This window comes from Meleagris gallopavo, chromosome 25, assembly GCF_905368555.1.
Source record: "Meleagris gallopavo chromosome 25, MGAL_WU_HG_1.1, whole genome shotgun sequence".
Classification (NCBI taxonomy): domain Eukaryota; kingdom Metazoa; phylum Chordata; class Aves; order Galliformes; family Phasianidae; genus Meleagris; species Meleagris gallopavo.
Window position 1 is genome coordinate 2,890,353 of NC_139428.1, and position 20,265 is coordinate 2,910,617.

Below are 20,265 nucleotides of genomic sequence, written 5' to 3' on the forward strand. Positions count from 1 at the left end.
GGGCCATTTACTCTTTCTGAAGAGCACCACAATGTTCCCAACCCTTATGGGAGTGAGGAGCTCAGGAAGCACCATTGCCTCCATCACATCTGCTGAGATTTAACACAGGAACCACAGACCTGTGGGTGGGTGTGCAGAGGGGAATGGAGGGACAGCAGCAAGCATGCATTTGTAAGTGTTAATATCAGTATCACACTGACTTGAAAGCAAGCAGTTCCCAACGCACTGGAAGTGTCAAAAAAAAGCTCTGTGCTGCCTCAAAAAAATTTCATTTTGATCCTTTTTAGACAGCTGTTTTTGCAATAAAATTGAAGGGAACGTCGAAGTGGAAAGCTCTTTTGCATGAAGCCTCCCAAGGTTTTCAGCTCTGCAAGGGCATTTCTGTTTATTTTTGGGATGTTTTGCAGAAATAATTTTGCAAAATAAACCAAAATATGCAAACATGTTCAAGCACTGCTATTGTGGGTTGGCTTGGGTTTTTTTGTGTTTTTTTTTTGCTAGCATTAATCCAGCTTATCCCAGTGAGGAAGAGCTCCTGTCACTACAGACATCAGCAGACAATTCTTGTGAAAGTCTCAGGAAATTCCCCTCAATTCCAAACATGGAGGAAAAAAATGCCATTTCTTTGTGTAGAAAGTGATTTTCCCCTTGTAATTAGGCTTGCAAAGGTTGACTTGCACAGAGTTAAAACATGGAAACATTTAAAATATCAGTGAGTTCTGGCAACCTAACTAGCGCGACATTTATATGATAATTTGGCAATTAAATATGCAAGCATGGATGCTTTTCCTTTTCAAACATGCAGGTATGGTGCTTTCACAAAACAGCTCTCAGCATTTTATGGGTTCACCTCCTGACTCGAGTGGATAAATATTATCTGCAATATGTGGATGGGGGATGCTTACATCTGCCCCAATTTGTACCCATTCAGCAGCATCTCACTGCACACCACTGTTCTGCCAGGCAAATACCACCTAAGGGAGCACCAGCTGGAAAGCCCATTTCTTGCTCTTTCAGCATCAGGATGCACATTGTTAACAACTGGGGAGAAGAGCGTAGGTGCAAAAGAGCACAGGCACATCAGCAGAATATGCTTACAACAGGACCCCTAGGTGAACAAGGCAAAGCCCCAATAGAGGCACTGGCAGCCTGGATATGGCTTGTGTGTGCCTGCAACCCCACAGCCCAACCTGGCATGGATCCCAACCCTAGTAAAAAAAAAAAAAAAAAAAAGAAAAGGAAAAAATCAAGAAAAGCACAGCATTGCTCTTCAATAGAGTCAGGTTTAGTTATCACCCAGGCTCCTCCTAGCAGCAGATGCACCAGCTCAGAGCCAAGATAACTGCAGAAACAAGGGCTGCACCTCAGAGAGGGGCCACTGAAATGCCGAAGCTCTCCCTTCAGCTGGGCTCTGAGCACATCAGCCCCCAACACCAAATGCGTCCCTTCCGTGCATCTCAGCATCTCACTTCCTCTGCTGATGAATAATTTGGAGTGCCTCAGCCATTATTAAATAACGGATCTTTTCCTTGCAGAAATAATTGAATATTGGAGCTGAGAAATTGAGGTCACTCTCAGCAATGCCCCCTCTGACAATGCTGCTCCCACCACAGCAGCAATCCTGGTGGTGCAGGGGAGTGAGTGCTTAGGGCTGCAGGATGTGCTGACATTCATCTGCTCACCTTGGGCTGCTGGGGGCTGCAGGGAGGTTTCAGTGCTGGCATTAAGGCTATGGAATCACTTGAGAGATCATGAGTTTAGGACAGATTTGGCCGCAACACCCAAAAAGGAGCCTGCTGTTGCATGGGGCAGAACTGCAGATCCGTCAGTTCTTCCTTACTGAAAGGGAAATACAAACTGTTTTGGGCACAGGGGCATATGTGCACTGCTACTGGGGACAGAACCACTAAAATCATTATCTGATACGGAAGCTCTTCCTCATTACTGGAAACCTTTCTCATTTCCAAATGCACAGCTCCCTCCTACCTGGTATAACGTCTGCTGTTATCCACCAGTTCGATTTTGTAAACCACTGAGATCAGATCTGGGGAAGCCTGAATACATTGCTACAACAGCAATCCATCTAAGAGAACATCAGCAGCCCCAAGCCCTCTGCCTTCCTGCTGGCTGCTCCTCATTGCTGTGCCCTCCGCTCACTGCTGATGAGCACACAACAGAAATATTTGCTCCAGGTCAGTTCCAAGTGGACAAAACATTCCTGGCTGAATTGTGCTCTCCTGTCTGTAGATTTGTTAAGCGATGGGGAAGAAAAAATCACAGAGAAAAGCCACTGGCAGACATCCCCATGCTGCTGCTCTGAGTGGTGATGGATCTGGCTTCCATCTAGCAGTACTTTTCCCCTTCTACTCTCCCTCAGTCTCACAGCTTTTCTGAAAGCCAGGATTGGAAACAATGAGAGCATCACCGTTTTCTTTGTCTTCACATTCCTGTGCATGCACTGATAAATGAGGTTCTCATTTACTGTTATATAAAAAGCAGCTTATCCCAGGAGCAGGCAGCCCTGTCTTACAGAATCCAGCCACAATGGAACCGGTGCAGTTTTAGAGCAGTTACACCAACAGCCCACTCCATTCAATACTGAATGAGAACCTCTCCAAGGGATTTCCCAGAGGTGGATAAGGACTGGAGAAGGGATGTTAAGTAACTGTATGATGTACCAGCACATGGAGTACAGAGCTGATAGAGCAAATGTACTGAAGGGAAAGGATGAACTCAGTGGATCATGAGAAAAATATAAGGGCCTGCACCCACAAGCAAAAGAGCTCAAAGTAGTCACAGCCTCCCCAGATCCCGAAGTCAAATGCTCACACAATTTGGATAGACTTCCAAACTTTGTGCCCGGGGACTCTCTGTACTAATTAGGTACAATTACAACTGCTTAAAGAGCAGCAACGCATTTGCCATGCACTGAGAATTGTCAGCTGCTCATAAATACATTGGGCCCAGTGTTGATGGAAGCACGATGACTAACCTGTGAAGTGAGAGCATGCACTGGGCATGGTGCAGGACGCAGAGCTCTGTGATGAGCTGTTCTCCCATCCCTTCCCAACTGCTAAAGCTGACGAATGGGATCTCTGCAGTGCCATCTCTCTCTCCAAGAGCATCACTGAGCTGGATCAATTGATGCCTACTGGTCTGTGCACACCACGATACAGTCTAAAAAACATAAAGGTGAACCATCCTGTATAATTCAGCCAAGAAAAAAATAAAGCGAACTTCCAAATTTGGCAGTCTGTTATCTTTCCAAAGTGCATGCACAGAAGCCTGATACGTTTCTAGGCAAAAGAGTTCTTTCATCAGATATGTACTTGGGTTCTTAACACTTTGCATTAACTGCTGCAGTGGGGACAGCAGAAGGGAGCAGGCTCAGCATGAAGAGCTTTGAGAGCCTTCCCAGGCAAATTCCCCCAAAGCACAGCACATATGTTTGTTAATTCTAAATAAAATAACCCAGAATTAGAAGCAAAGCCAAAATGGGGAGGCCTGAGACAGTTTTGAACTCACCCAATGCTGCACCTCTATAGGAAAGCAGCTCTGTTTACACGAAGTTTCATTCTTCCAGCAAGCCAGCAGATAAAGGAGACAAAACAGCAAACAAAAAAAAAAACAACAACAAAAAAAAAAGGGATACATGGACATGCATGGGGAAATTCTCCTCCTTTACCAGGGAGAAAAAAGCACAACAGAGCTGCAGTTGTTCTGGGGCTCGTTTGAACTTCTGAAAATTGATTTCAGCACTGAGGAGCCTCAGCTCGCCTTGTTCATCATCTCTGCTGCCAACGTGCAGCGTTTTTGTCTGCGTTGATAAGGGAATTTTTAATTATTGTAATTATCATTTGAAAATTGGGTTTCTGCCACAGACAATTGGAATTAGATTCTGTTACTTTTTATCTTCATTAATGTCTTTTAATCTGGGGTTTCATTTCCTATCAGCAATAAAATGCGTGCATGTATACGTGCGCACGGTTTAAGCACACACAAAGAGAGCCACGAACTCCAAAAACATGTGAGTGGATTACACATGCCAGATGGATTGTACAGCCAGAGAGATTGTACAGCTGCAATCAGCTACAGCTCACCCTGGGATGAAACGAGGGTGCTGTCACACTGGAACAGGTTGCCCAAGGAGGCTGTGGATGCCCCATCCCTGCAGGCATTCAAGGCCAGGCTGGATGTGGCTCTGGGCAGCCTGGGCTGCTGGTTGGTGACCCTGCACATAGCAGGGGGTTGGAACTGGATGAGCATTGTGGTTCTTTTCAATCCAGGCCATTCTACGATTCTGTACCAAGTCCCCTCTCCCAGTGCAGACACCCAGCCCCAGCAGAAGCGCAATGCAGCATAATTTCTCTTGCAGGATTCTCACAGGGAATCTCTAATTCAGGATTTCAAGCCTGCATTATGCAACTTGGAGCGAGCACACAGCTCCAGGTGAAGGAGTGGCAGAGGTCTGTAATGGTCAGTCCATGCTTTGGTCTTCCTCTGCCAGCACTGCTCACAAAGCTTTGTTCTCCTCCATCACCAAACACGTCCCTCGGTCTTTCAGCCTGTTCAGCCCCTCAGAACCCAACAGACTTTCATTCACCACCATCTCTCCCCCCTCCACCAAGGCTGAAATCCTCTGGGTTTCAGCCAGGCTTCAGATGGAAGAGCTGCGAGAACAGCATCAACTCAGCCCAGGTAATAAAGTCAGCTTCTCTTCTCTTCTCCTTGGTAGATTTATCAGTCTCTCCCCCCATCTCTTCTTCCTCAGAGCTCCATAAAGGTCAGCTCCTTGAAATATGTGGAACACGCAGAGCCTAAGGCCAGGACTGGTGCAGAGCTGGAATCCCAGGGGCATGCCACAGCCTCACTGAGCCTACAGACACCTGGTTATAAGGTTTCCTGATTACCTTTAACATAGTTTATTTTCTTTAAATAAGAAGTGATAGAGAGACTTTGCAACTATTTCATGACTCCTTTTTTACCCACCCACTGATGCTTTTCTGTTTCAGGTAGAATGAGGTCCCGGTACAAAAAAGCCTTCTAAGAGAAGAGTAAGCAGGTATGAAAGCTGTTAGCTAAGAAATGATCTTTGCAGCATCAGTACTCCATGGGTGCAGGTGTTCCCTGCTGCTTAAATCCAAGGAATAAGATGGCAAAAAGGAAAAAAAAAAGTTATTTTTGAATATAGCAGAAAAAGCTAAAGAGTTTTATTTATTATATGCCATATTATGAACTTCATTCAAAGCAACTCTGCTCTCTTAGAAGTGGTGAAAAACTTTCCTGGTTTAATCTGCCTGCTTTGGAAAGGAAATAATCAGATCCTGCCTTTTGCATAGGCAGAGTTTTAATTACCTCTGAAACTCGCCGGGTCCCATATGAGCAGCTCCTCAAAAGCAATCTATTAACAAACAATAACCCCGCTGCCTGCCTCCTGCTACAAAGCAGATGCTATCGCTGCCTCTGCGTACACCCGCTCCCTCCCCCCAAATCCATGGCTAATGAGGACGTGGGGACACGGGGACGGGGCCACCCGGGTGGTTGGGGACAGTGCTGTCACATCACATGCACGTCAGGGCTAAGAGTGCAGCTCCCAGCTTCAATTCCAGGATAAGTGTCAGCAGGAGAAGAACCCGAAGTGACAGGGGAGGACGATGGCACAGGCAGCCCTGCGTGCTGTGTGCCTTTGTGCTGGGATGATGGAGCCAGGAGCTGCTGTCCCCCATTGCTGAGGGTGATGATTGAGCCAGGACCCTCTGCTCGCCTGCAGGAGGATTTTTTCTTATCTATAGGAGCAAAAAGAAAAAAGAAAAGAAAAGCCCACATAGCTGTTCTTGACCTGCAGCTAATGGGAGATCACAAGTGGCCAAACCTGCATACAGGAGTGAGGTACACCAAGCAGCTCCCAGTGAAAGGACAGCTTATTCTGCAGCAGCACCAGGAGCCCCAGCAGAGACCAAGGTCCCGTGGGCCCCAGCACTGTGCGAACACTGAGAGAAAGCCATAAAGCAGCTGCTGTCACTTGGAGACACCCATTGCACTGTTTCCCACCTGCTGCTTCTGAGGACACTCAGATGCCTTATACCATATATGCAGGTGAACCCCTCCGATTGCTGTGCTTTGTTTCAATTGCACGCATAGAGCCCTTCTTAGCACTGAGCAAAAGCACAAGGCTCCCACTGCTTTTTCAGAGAGGTGATCCATCAGGTATTGCAACAAAGCTGGAGTGCTGAAACCTAAGCCTTGCTTTTTGCAGAGTCAGAGCTCAGGCCAGCTCATACATGGGAATGGAAAGCTACTAAGAGCCTGGAAGTAGGTGGCATCAGTGACCCAAACGTGGGGCAGCTCTGCTGGAGGCTCATCACTGGGCTGGCAGATAGTACAGCACCTTCAGACCCTCTCCACAACATCTTCCCTGAGCTCTTGCTCAAAAACAGTTTCCTCTTCTTTTTTTGCAGAAGCATTTCAGCCATCAGTCTTTTGCACCGAATGCGCTCCTGCCTCAAACCCACTGCTGTCACATCGATCATTTAAATTTGAGAGGCTAAAGAACCTAAAATGAAGTTCTCTTGATGCACCATTAACCTTCTTATGTATCTACTGCTTTCAACCAAGCTGCAGCAAACCCTTCTCAGACCACTCTTCCTAAACACCAAACACCCACATCCCTCCAAGCAAACAAGGTCAAGCAGCCAAGAACATTTATTCTCCAAAGCAAAACCACATAACACTCCTGACACAACATTCCCAATGTCCCATCCTTCTTAGCAAGGAACATAAACCCCAGAAGCAGCCCAATACCTGTCCTGCAGAGCCCAGACATTCCTCCAGCCCTGTCAGACAATTTCTTTGTTCTTTTTAATGAAAAAAATAAAGAATTGCCACACGAGAGCAACTTTTAGCACCTACTGCCTCCAGAATTCAACACTTCTACAGAAAAAACAAGCCTACTGCTGATACAGACCTGCCCCTTAGCACCTGTACTGATGGCCCTTGTGCTTCTCATTAGTAATTAAGCACAGAAGGTCAGGGACCCTGCTCGATTCCAAACTGCTTTGTCAGTATTGGAGAACTGACAGGTCACAAGAGGGAACAAAAGGCAAAAAGCAGCTGGATGCTGCAGGTACTGCTGGGATCCCAGTAACAGTTGGTGCACAGGGAGGGCTGTGGTGGCTGCCCCAGCAGACTGGTGGTTTTGGTGCACTGTCTTGAACCTGTAATTTCCACCAGAGCGGAGTTCCTCTTGTTTTTCAGAAGCTCTTCCCTGTATAAAACTGGCCTAAGTAGGCACAAAAAGAGTCAGCAGCATTCGGAGGTGCCTGGAAAAGCATCATGCCCCCATCAGCTTTGGGGCTGTGCCCATTGCTCCTGTACCCAAGACTTCTATCTTTTAACTGGTGCAGCCCAGCCTCTCCCTGTGGCACCGCTAAGAGCCAATGCTGCATTCCCAGCAGACAGGGATGACTCTCAGCCCCTCTCAAGAAACACCGTGTGCTCCTGGAGGACCAGAGCCAGAACTGAGAAGCAGGGAAGGAGAGCAGTGGTCTAGAGAGGTGTTAATGAGAAAGAGATTTGCCTCTCCAGGATGCCCTTGTGCTGCCCAGGAAAGTCACAAAGCAGAATTTCTGAATATTTAATACAGCTTCTTAATTAAAAAGAAGAGCAAAAACCTGAGAGACACCATCTCCTACTGCAAGTTCAAGGCCAAAGCTTTAAATACAGTTAATCACTCATCTGAAGGAAGCAGGGCACAGCTGATAAGAGGGGTGGCCTGGCCTCATGGTTACACCCACTTGGATGTGATTCCAGACTCTGCTCATTAGCAATGCAGCACTCTAAAGTTTGCAAGATTTTGAAAGTGTGTTTGTTTGTTTTTCCCATATTCTCCTCTGGAAAAGCTGAAAATCTAAAGCTAGGCTCAAAAAAACAGGACTAACAAAGTAATTAAAAAAGAAACCCTGTCTGGTTTCACAGAACCGTTTCAGTTTGGTAATTTCCAAAGGTTTAATTTCCATTTCAATCTTTCCTTTCGTCCTGGAGCTGAACTTACATTTCAAAGTGAAAAGCAAATATGAAGCAAAATGTAATAGTTCCATTTCTAGGAGTCACGGTGACCTACTGATAATTTTAAAAACATTTCTCCATTTTTCTTTCCCCCAAGAGTAAAACCTTCCGAAATTGGTCCTTCACTCTGAAATACTCTGGCTTTGATGAATCAACACGTTATGATGGAAATTCTTTTTGGCGAATGACTTCGAAGCACACCCAATGCTCATGTTCACATCCCATCCTGCAGCAGGAGGCTGGGCAGGCTGTGGACCTGCTCACATGGAAGGCAACGTGGCGGCTGTTCCTGCTTCTGCTACGTGTTTTTTGCAATCCCTTTGATAGCTTTGGGTCCGTTCCCCTGGAGAGAAGTGACTGAGAATGGGAACAATGAGTTCTCATCTGTCTCTCAGTCACTCAGGCCACACGCACGCACCATGCTGCACTTCTTTAAAGCAGATATTGGGTCTCTTCAATTAACATCTGAGTTGGCACCACCATCCGTATGGGATTTGGTGCAGTTCAGCTGCCAGGTGGCAACTTCCTACACAGTGGTAGTCATTCCTGTGACTGCGTTAACTTTGTTCTCTCTTGTCTTTTTTTCCATGTTTTCTGTGAGCTCTTTGGGCCAACGATGCAAAAGTTGGGCTAAGAGGGCCACCAGATCCAACAGAAGCACACATAAATGGGCAGCCTGGTCTGGTGGTTGGTGACCCTGCACATAGCAGGGGGGTTGAAACTAGATGATCATTGTGGTCCTTTTCAACCCAGGCCATTCTAAGATATGATATGATATGATATGATATGATATGATATGATATGATATGATAAATAACCTCTGCCCACCTGAATGTTCTGCATTGGCAGCAGTGCTGGGAATAAGACTTAAAATCAAGTTTTAGGGGAGTCAACTCTTTGAAAGGGTAGATAACAGCAGGACAAGGGGAAATGGTTTGAAGTTGAAGAAGGGGAGATTGAGGTTGGGTGTCAGGGGGAAGTTCTTTATAGAGAGAGTGGTGAGGTGCTGGAACAGCTGCCCAGAGAGGCTGTGGATGCCCCGTCCATCCCTGGAGGTGTTCAAGGCCAGGTTGGATGGGGCCCTGGGCAGCCTGGGCTGATGTTAAAGGTGGAGGTTTGTGGCCCTGCATGTGGCGGGGGGTTGGAGCTTCATCATCCTTGAGGTCCCTTCCAACCCTGGCCATTCAGTGATTCTGTGATTTGATCAATCTGTGTAAGGAGCAGTGGGAAGCAAACGTGTTGTACCATTCAGGGAACGATCAGACACAGAACTGAGCTGTGTGGTTGCCTTCCCCCAGCATCCAGCACACCACGGGGATTCAGAACGTCCTTGAATTTGGACTAACAAGAGGAAGAAGGGGAAAAAAAATACAACACCACAATCTGTGGCTGCAAGAACATTGTCAGGTGATTTAAAAAATTGGAGGGAGCCTCAATGCACCTTTTTCTTATAAGCAGCAATGCCTGGTCGACCTTGTCTGATTCAAGCAAGGCAGGAAAGCAGAGACTGGAAGATATGCAGCCTCGTGCGCCAGCCCTCCCCGCCTGGAATTCAAATGACAGCATTAGCATTCAGGATCTTTGCATGTGTTTAAATGTGGATTAAAAATGCATTAATTGGTCTCGTTTTAACAAGCTCTTCTCTTTGTATATCAAATATTTGAAAGATTCAGTATTATCACCTCTTGTCTGTGCTGGAATTGAAGAGGAGAAAAGAAATGTAATTGAGGACTTAAGGAGTGTCTCCTCCTGTTTGCTCAGCACAGGGCTATCTGATTGAAAGCTCGGGGGAGAATGACTTTGATAAGTATATGAACAACATCTAAAGGCAACACTGCTTGGCAAACGAGCGCTGACATCCAAGCAGAGAAATTTTGGCAAGAAAAGTGGCTTTCCAGTAAGTGCAGCATCAGACAAACTGCTGGAGCAGTTTGTGCCACAGAACCTGTCCCAAGTGTCAGCAATTGGAAAGATGCTCTGTTTGTTAAGGTTCATTTAGGACTTGAGAAACACAGCTCAGCTGTTTCCTTGGCTGCAGCTTCAGTCTGACCTTGTGCAGCTCACCCTGACCAGGATCAGGCTCTCCTTGGGCTGAGCTCCACCAGCTCTCAATGCTTTCCTTGCTCAGACCTCCTGAGGAGCCACGTGGTGCTCAGCAGCCATTGCTTGGCTGCAATACCCTCGTGAGCTCCAGCAAGCCTTGGAGAACCAGAGGATCCCCAACTGACTGAACATGTCACTGGTTGCAGTCTCCAGCTGAGAGGTGAGCTCGCATGGGTGACTCTATTAAATGAGGAGGAGTAAATGCCCAGGGCTCTTGTCACAGCTGCAATGGGCAGGGCTGGCACAAGTGCTCTGATCTGCAGCCCAGGGCTGTCCCCATGGACACCAAGGCTGTGTCACTGTGGCTATTCTCACTGCTCAGATGTATTCTCATTGCTTTTACTTTCACTAAATCATATCCATATTTTCATTTGAGAAAAGTGGAGAGTTAATCCCAAGAAGGTCTGAACTGCATTTAACAGCTAACCAGAGCCTTCATTAAACGTTCAAGTGGCTCTTGGGTGCTGAGCACTGCGGGGCTTGAAAACCTTCAGTGATCTCTGCTCACTGGCTGCTATCTCCCCATTTTGCATTTTCATCTACAAGGGAAAGTCTAACAGCCGTCACACCCAGCTGTCTGCTGCACCCAGGCGCTGAGGGACGTGGCTGAGCTCTGCTGAGTCCCCAACTGCAGCCCTGTGACAGTCTGAGGTCAGTGCAAAAATAAAGCCTAGAAAACCACAGTTCTCACAGTATTCCATTAGGAAATCTCACTTTGAGATGACTGTGGCAACGCGGGGTTCTTACAGAAGTATTGCTCTCATCGATGTTTTAATTGCTTGCACAAGTCTGAGTTAAAAGGCTGAATTCAGAAACGAGCAGAAGCTCTAAACCCGAGTTTCATCCACTGATAACAGAGCACCTCTCAGCACTGCCACAAACACTGCGTTGAAGCTCGCTCATTAAGGAATTCCTAAGCATCAAGCTATATGCTGCTCGAAAAAGAGGTCTAGCAATCAGCATAAAAACTTACTGAAGTGGAATTTGCATGTTTATAGCCTTCACTTCGCCACCCGAACACACACTTTGTAGATAATTCCCGCTTTCTGATAGGCAGAAAAACACCTCGGAACGTGCAGGCTGAGCAGTGCTCCCATGACACCTGTACAGCTGCAGGGATGCTGCGGGTGCGGATGCGTGCGGCGGATTCCGAGCTGTCAGGGCGCTGCAGAAGCGCGGTGCCGCTTGGCTGGGGCTTGTACAGCTTTCGAGCTTGATAGCCCCTGCTATCACTTACAGCACCCGAATGGCTGATCCTTATTAAAATTAATGTGGGCTCTGCTGTCCAGCTCCCCTCAGCAGCTTTGAACGCCCGGGGTTTGACTCACCGGCGTTGGTACCTTTGCTGAGTTCCATTTTCTCCTGCAGATTGGAATTTTTCCAGACAAACTTTATGTAAAATTCACTCCAACTCTCTCCCCTCCCCTTCTCTCCCCCCCCCACACCCCCCCCAGGAATCCAAGCTCACAGAAAACGCTACTAACTTTGACTTATTCCTAAGCTGCAGGCATTCTTTTCTTTCAAAACCTAAAAAAAAAAACAGCTGGGGCTTGCATTTTCTCCCCGTGTTATCTGCTTACATACCCCATTTGATGCCGACATCCAAACCCCACCGAAAGCCCTGATGAGCTGCAAGGCTCCACAATGCCCATCTTACACACAGCAACCGCAGCACAAACTCATTTATTTAAGTTTATAAACAAAGAATAGACATTTGAGGTTTGGATTCACACATCAAAGATGCCTTCTGTTACCAGGAACCTCACATTCACAGTACAGCACAGAACAGAGGTTCTGCACAGCCCGGATCACTCCTGCTGCAGCCTGGAGACCCGTGAGGACGCTGCCCATCTCCCAGCCCACACTGCTGCCCACTTTGCGTGCAACAACTGAAGAGCAAGGGGAACTTTACTGCTCTACTTTTCGGTGTGTGACAGATAAAGGGTGAAAGCACACTGCCTTATAGGGTTTGGGTATTAATCCTCGGTGTGCTGTGAGATGGAGAAGACACAATGAAAACAAAGATGTATCTGTGAGGGGTATAAACACGGCAGCTCTCTGGAGCAATGCACACTCCGAGCACAGAAGATGAAATCATAATAGCATACACTTATTTACTCGTAAAAACCCATCAATAACACGAGATGTAGAGCTGAACTCTGGGCTCTTCTCCCATGCACTTAAAAATGAAATGAATCTTATAAAGGAACAGAAACATGTATAGCTGTATATATAAGCAGAGTGAGTAATCTACAGTACGAAACAAACCAAATTATTTATGTTTTCTTTTTAAACTACCTTCAGGAATGTTTGCCATTAGGAGTCATTTGTATCCAGAGAGCTCAAGTTGATCACAGAACCGGATCTGTGTCACAGGTTGGAGGACGAAGGGATGCTGACCCACACTGGTAAATGTGTTGGGGCACTGCATCCTTCTGGGCATCTCCCTGCTCCAAGCACCGTGCCTATGGTGAGGGCTGGCATCCAAGAGGACAGACATTGGGATGGACATTGGGATGGACAGCAGGACGGACAGCAGGACGACCTCACCTCTACTATGCTCGAATATGTGCCACCCGCTGCATCCCAGCACACCTCACTGGGGCTGTTATTTCCCAGAGAGTCTCCTGTTGTAAAAAGGTGTGTGAATGCGAATTCAAATCAGCCATCAGCTTCCTACTGAGTTCAGAACACCTCTTTCACCATTTTAAATGATTTTTAAATGAATGCAATGCACTCGATCTTCCAGCTGAAATAACTTCTGTATTATCCTCCAAGCCTGAATTCCTTTCCCCCCTTGCTCTCTGTTCACTTCAGATAATTCAATGGGAATTTATTTGAAAAGAGGTGGTGGGTCACAAATGAACCAAACTGCTGACAGCAGGAGCTCCCACCTGGTCGCTGTGCACGTGAGAGGCAGGGAGCCACACACAGGGGGCTGCAGGGTTGTTATCATTACGCTCATTGAAAATATTCTGCCTCGAGTCAGTTTTTTTTCTTTTTTTTTTTCTTTTCTTTTCTTTTCCCATAAGAATCGATTGTCTTTTGATTAAATGGAACTTTTACAGAATGTGCCTTTTCCATCATCTTGCTGGAAAAAGGCAGATATCTGAAGAGCAGAATGCTGACTGCCCCGGCCAGGGGCTGCCTGCGGGCACTGGGATGGAGCCTTCTGGGAAGTGTAGTTTGATTTAGGAAATCAAATTTGCTGCAGGGAAGGGTGGAGGCGGCCGGGAGCCAAGCACACCTCCCAGGCAGGATTTCTCAAACTGCTCTGGCTTGTGGCTGAGAAGAAAGCCTGCTTCTGGATTCAAACCCTTAAAAGCTCTGATTCTGATGGCAAACATCTGAGCTGAGCTGCTGGCTCTGTTCCTGCTGAAGTGAACACCTGACACCAGGAAACGTGATGCTGCCATGCATTGCTCGCTCCGCCGTGCCACCACGATGCACGGATCCTGCTGGTGCTTTGGGCAAGTGCAAGGTGCTAAATGAGGGGGGTTATGGGGACACATCCCAATGGAAGCACGGATTGAGAAGTCCCTGGGGGACAGGGCAAGCTGCCTGACACCCAAAGTCCAAAAAAGAAGCAACTCATTTGCTCTTGATTTGTCTTCTTTTTTCAAAGCCTGCATGAACAGACAACGCCCAACGTATGCTGCAGTAATAGCAGTTATCACAGCTATGACAAATGGGAGCAGAGCCCTTCTCTGGGGGAAACACGAGCTGCCAGGGCTTTGGGTGCCCCTAAGGGTTACTTACACCCTGAGGAGCCTTGGGATGGATGCAACTTCACTTGGTGCAGCTCAGAAGCAGCACGATTTGGGTGTCTGCAACAGCTGTGCTGACCTTCTCTCCCCACTACAAACACTTTCTCTCTCCCTATGCTTGACATCACTTCCAGCCCTACAATTGCTTGTTTGTTTGCTGCCCGTTCTATTAACAGCTTGTTGGTGTCAGAAGCTCCAAAGAAATCTTTTGTTTTAATTACCCTGGGGAAACACCATCACCTCATACTGCTGCTGCAGCTCAGGGCACCTGAACTGACCCATGCAGCTTTGTAAATGGCATTAATCACACACAGCTCACCAGCTGGAGCCTTTCCAGTCCCACCTTTCCAGTCGCAGCATGCAGCATTTCTCCTAAGCTTTGCCAAAGCCCACTGCGATCTGCCCTGCTTCCCTTTGCCAGTCTGGATCCTTCCCCTCAATCCAGGCTGCCTTCCCAGGATCTGCTGCCAAATTATATGTGCCCCATAGGTAACTTTATCTCAGAGGTGGGTCTGAAAGTCCTGCAGAAGGGATTCTGTCTGATTGCAGCTGGGGATGGCAATGGAGGCTTCTCCCCTGCACAAAAAGGGGTTCAGCTGCACAGAGCAGAAGGATGCTTGCTATTTCTTTCTTTCTTTCTTTTTTTTTGTGAAAGAAGTTCTGTGGCTCCCTCTCTAGATGGAAAAAGGAAAACAAAGTTCCACTCTTATGGCCTGCTGAAGCGCTTGCTTACGAGGGGAAATTAATCCAAAATTAACTAGTGGTGTGAATTGCAAGTGGATTAGTTAAATTACATTAAACGCAGGTCTGGATACTTTCATTTAAAATTAAAGTGGCCTTAATTCAATTTGGCTCAAGTCACTTCAAAAGTGAATTAAGTAAAACTTAATTACAGACCCTTTAATTCCAAATAGTGTGTCTATATAGGTTGTTTAATATGCTTTCATTTATCCATTTTTAGAATTAGTCTTGATGAGCTTCTCTGAATCTCCCCTCATTAGGCAGACCCTCATTTATTTAGTAGAAAGACTCCAATTCCCTCTAAAAGGAAAAAAAAAGGGCAAGGAAAGAGGAAGGGAAAGGGGAAAAAAGGAAAGGGAAGGGGAAGGGAAAGAAGAAGAAAGAATAGAAAAATGCCACCTACATCTGTCTCCAGCCAGACAAAATAGTGCTGCTGCATTTGCATCATCCTGCACTCCAACACAGGGCACCAACTGTGCCTGAAGAACTCTCTGAAGTCATTTTCTGGCAAAACTCTTTCCCATCAGCTCCTACCAACATTTCCAGTAACCCTCTCCTTGCAGTACTCTTTAATTCCTGTGCTCCCTTCCCTCCTCTGGTTCCAGCAGTGTTACCCATTTCAAAGATGGAGCCCCAAACCTCCTCTCAGCTCCACTGTATCCTGGGACTGTATCTCCTCCAACCTGACAGCACACTGATTTTGCTCCAGAAGCCACCAACGACCCAACACTGATGAGCCACAGTGCCATGGGTGATGGATCTGGCATCACACTGCTGGGGAGGTGAATCCTAATGCAAAAACTCCATGAAAAGAGGTGAGAAGGGCAATACTGAACATCATGATTTTCGCTCACAGAAATCATTGTTAACACTGGGATCTTCCCAGCAAAGTGCTTGCTTTGAACAGAACTGTATTTTTGACCTAAAAATCACAGCTTGGAAATGTTCTGGTTCTAACCACATTGCCTGCCATTGGTGGCTGTGCAGTGTGACCTCACTCCCAGCTCTGGGTTTGGAGAGAAACAGTCATTCCTCCCTGAGCAGCACGATTCAGCCTTCAGCACACGACTGCCCTACCCAGTGTGTCCTCCTTCCAGTGCCACCAGGATCCAGGCTGCAGATGAGCAAAAAGAGAGGGCAGAAGCATCCTCAGCAGCACATCCTGCCCTACCCCATCCCGAGCAGGATGGGAGGGCTGTCCCAGTGCCATTTCAACAAGATTAATGGCAGTAAAGTGCATTTGAAGCTGCTGATTCCGTATGTTTCCTAAAACTGGTTGCAAGTTCTCCCATCTCCTAGCTGCAGAGCTCAGGGGGCTGCTGCCCCTCACGCTGATTGCATGTGCTGCTGGTGTTCTCCTCTTCTTCTCTGTCCTCCGAGCCTGGAACCATTTCTTCCTGTTTTCAGGAAGCTTACTTATGCAGAATCCCCATTTTTAGGTGTTTCCTTTATTTCAGCCCCCTGGCCACAATCAGAGAAATGTGATAGAACTCAGGGACAAGCGCAGGGGATGTGCAGAGCACAGGGGGAGGAAATGAGGAGCAGGAGGTATTTACTGCATACTATTGCTCTGATCCTAAGGTCTATACTCAGGTGCTGGAGAGCAGGATGTTTCTAAAGGCGAAGGCAGTTTAAAACAAAGGAGGCAAGCTCTGAGTTCTGAATTCCATGCATCTCCTTCCAACAAGTAAAAAAGGCGAGGAGTGCCTGCCCTGCAACAGAGCTGCCCCTGGGAGCACTGCACAAACACCACAGCAGCAGAGATGCAGGAATGACAGGCAGAGCTTATTATATCCCAGAGTCGTGTTAGATATTAATCACTTTGCATCCAAAAAAGGCGTCCGAGGAACTTAATTTGTAGTGGAAATGTCAGATAAGAGAGACGCTGCAACTCCAACTGAGAATAAACAGTGAATACTGCAGAATGTTACTCTAAAATGACCTTTTACTTTATATTAAAGCAAACAGGTAGAAATCAAACTCAAATCCCCAGCAGACAATGCTGTGTGTGTGTGCACGTGTTGGTGTGTATTCCTTCCAATGGGGTGGAGGGACTCAGAGCCAACCCAGCACAGCACTCAGCTTATGTGACATCAGCCGCGGATGGGTGAAGAGTGTCTGAGAAACCTGGGCTGCCTACTGTATACATGGTTATTTATGTAAATACATGAATATCAGGACATGCAGGATATCAGCTCCTCTGCACTCCACGCAAGCCAGCGCTGACTATTCTGAGTAGTATTTGTGCTCCTGGACAGAATTAGTGGGGATTTCAGCTGAAATAGTAATATTTTCTCCTAAAGGTGGTTGGCCATAAAAACCCAATTCTGTCTGTGAAACACAGTTTTCAGTGGCCCCATGTCCTGTTAATGGCCAAGTCCAATCTGGGGATGAATGGCAGCACAATTGCTCTACCTAATTATATCCCATTTAAGCCTGAACTGCTCGAGCAGGGGTAGATTTCACCAGCAAGATTTTTCTTTGCTCGAACGCCTGTAGGAATGCTATTACATCCACTCCCAAATTTTATTTCTTCATACTTGTATTACTGCCTTTTTTAAGAACCAAAAGCTTTTCAATTTCTTAAACGGTTTCACAGACTGAAATTGAGCTGGATACCTGGAAGGACAGAGCCAACAGAATTAGCCAGCCTGAAAAAACCCTCCTGGCACAATTCACTGCTGCAACTTTGAATGAAAACAGTGACAAGTGCTGCTCAGAATAGCCTCTCTTCATTGCTATTTGTGCTTCTGTAAGGAAATGGCTTCTCAAAGCGTACAGACTTTGGACTCTGTTCATGATTCTATGTGGAAGTCAATGAAAGCACTTAGCAAACTCCTCTAGAGTAGTCCCTGTCTACTTTTATTCCTTTCTATTTTATTTTACTTCCTTCTAACTTGATTTTTACAGATGCCTCCCTGCCTTGGCTTTGACTGATGTTTCTAATCCTCTGAGATATTGCAAATGCTCTGATTGTTATCAAACCTTGTTCCCCCTGTTCCCGCAGATAATCTGACTATTCTCTGTCCTATCAGCTTCCCTTGATGGATTTTGCCCTTCCTCACCCTTCCGAGGGTCTCTTTTTAAACCCAGCCCCTGGGGGCATTTTAACAACCACCTCCGTGATGCAGAGGTTCTCCACCCATTACCTGCACATCCACCTGCAGGCTCATTTGCCTCTCCATTGAATTTCGTGTCCTTCCCAACTCGTCCCTACAAACACATACATGAGGGGGGCTGGAAGACCTCTAATTCTGAAGGGCTGATTTTGCCCTGGTTGGGAAGTAAAAGCAAGAAACTGTGGATGTGGATACATTCAGGTTCAAAGAGCTATTGGTGAATTAATGGAATAAGAAACGTGATCGAGGTTTATGAAATGCAACGACCACACAACTGTCTCAGGATGTCCCCATGGTCTGAGTTACAGCCACCAGGATCGCATTCTGGGGAAGGATCACATCACACACACTGTTTTCATAGCACGCCTTTACTCTGACCTGAAACAGAAGATTTCCAGCTCTCTCCACATCCCAGCACTGAGCACTGGCTGTGCTGCTGTCAGCATGGGGAGAATTTCACTGCTGAAGACATCTGCTCCATTCTGTGCATGGAAAAACACAGCACTTTCTGGCTGCTCGGGAGCCTCTTGGTATCACTTCCCAAACCCCAGCAATTTAGCCTGTGATGGGTAGCATACCAACTGAATTTACCGTAGCTGTGCATTAAGTTTAGGGTGTTGAGAACATTATTTTGCAACCCTATTACTTGTAATGCTACAATATTTTGTTGTACCACCACATTTTGACCACACTTGCTGGAATTACAATGTAATGAAAAGTTTGCTTGGAATAACAGGTGCCGAAACAATACTGAATTGCAGCTTCCTTGGAGGACTGGAATTACACAATTCCTTCTACACAATCCTTTAGTGCTGGGGAAGCACGGGGACAAACTGTGTAACCCACCATACTGTAATTTCTATGCTCTGTGTACTGGAAGAGCCTGAAACAAAGAAATTTGTAGGCACAGGAAATAAAGTCACAATCCACTTGGTGTTGGTGTTCATTGCAGGGTCAATACAGCCCTCAGCCTAAGCCAGACCCATGGGAGCACTGAGCCATGCAGCTCCTCCCAGCACCGGAGCCCCAAACTCAGAGCACCTCAATGGGACATCTGTCCTCATCAAAACCCTTCCAGAGTTTCACTGCAGCCTGACACAAAGGCAGGAGAATGACACCTCCCTGGGTTTGCCATCCCCTTTCCACCTGACCACGCTAGCTACACAGTTTGACATTGATTTCATCTTAACAAAAGGGACAAATACAGCTTTTCATTCACTTACTGTCATCAGCAAATGAGGTCTTGAAGTCTAGGAAGATGGGAGATAACAGCTTTAGATGATGTGCTGTATCTCAGCTGGCAGTGGGTCCGCATACCTGGGTGAGCAGCGTGAGATGCTGGGAGGTGAGCTGCAATGAGAGCAGGGTGCAGGTTGTGGGGTGTAGGATGCAGGTGTGGGGTGCAGGGTGCAGGTGAGGTGCAGGTAAAAGGCAGCATTTGCTGAAAGAATGTCTTATGTTGCCAACAAAAATGGAGAGTTTAAAGAAAAGGGATAAGTAAGCTACCAGCACGGCAGAGCATAACATTTTGGGTCAAACATCATGTTTATCTTGATGCAAAGTAAGTTTTTGTGTATTTTGCTAATAACCACAGGAAATATATTTAATTTCCTCTGAACTGCATTTATCTTTCTGCATCATTTGCTTGGCTGCTGAACCAAAGAACTCACCATTCCTTTAGGAGATGTAGATGACAGTTTAGGGAGAGTTTGGGGCCAAAAAAGCCAATGTAGGGATTTGGAAAACAGCCCTGGATGGATCAAAATTCAGCAGAAGCTGGGATTCTCATACTAACATTTCTCCTCTGTAGTGCACTACTGCTCCCCAAACACTGCTGAGGTGTGGGCTGCTCCAGCAGCACCTGCACCTACCAGAGATGGCCCATAACTTACAATGCTGGCAGTGGGGTGACAGAAAAGGAGATGGGAGAAAAATTAATTTATCTATCTGTAGAAGTTGTGCTGTAAGAGATGAAACCTTAATGGAACAGTGAGGCTAACAAGCAAGGTCAGTGGGAACTAGGGCTGATACTGGCAGGAGCTGAGAAAGCAGCAGAACTGACTCAGCTTGGGCTTGGGAAAAAAAGGAATAAAACAAGAACATTTTTTGGTTTTAGTTTATAATATTCAAGAGCTGCTATTACAGGTCATACCTGAAGTGTAGGAAACCCATGTTTCCTTCTTCAAAGTGGATAATGAGGACACCAAGAGACGGCACAGTAACGGTGAGCACTTTGATTTGCTATTGTTCCCAGCATTTTCAGCTTGGAGTTGCCTCTCAGTGTCTTTGTACTTAACAGCCCTTCATGATTCATTCCCCATTTCTCTGCCTACTTGCTTTTGAAACCCTCAGTATTCTGTGGCAAAATTTCAGGGGGCAAAAATAGTTAATTCAGGGTCTTGCTCCAAATGGATGTTTTCTGGCTATGGATCCATACCTTTCCCAGCTCTCAGCCACCTAAAGGTTCAAGC

At 46.5% G+C, this 20,265-nt stretch overlaps 1 protein-coding gene and 1 long non-coding RNA gene across 10 annotated transcripts in view; one reads left to right on the forward strand and one right to left on the reverse strand.

Annotated features, from left to right (window-relative positions):
• The window catches only part of LOC104914304 (uncharacterized), a 187,812-nt gene that overhangs the window by 50,113 nt on the left and 117,434 nt on the right, over window positions 1–20,265 (reverse strand). For 7 of the 9 annotated variants that reach the window (XR_014879629.1, XR_014879628.1, XR_014879625.1 and 4 more), the window contains exon 3: window positions 2,993–3,177. The exons of the other annotated variants lie outside the window; for them this stretch is intronic. Coding sequence is in view for 1 of the 7 variants with exons in the window: in XM_085208766.1 (XP_085064892.1) it covers window positions 2,993–3,177 (185 nt within the window). In the remaining 6 variants the exon portion in view is untranslated. The remainder of the gene's footprint in view (window positions 1–2,992; window positions 3,178–20,265) is intronic. 9 annotated transcript variants of the gene reach the window in all.
• LOC146542802 (uncharacterized) lies at window positions 10,122–18,726 on the forward strand. Its single transcript, XR_014879635.1, has 2 exons — window positions 10,122–10,327; window positions 12,472–18,726. It is a non-coding gene; the product is annotated as an uncharacterized LOC146542802 (long non-coding RNA).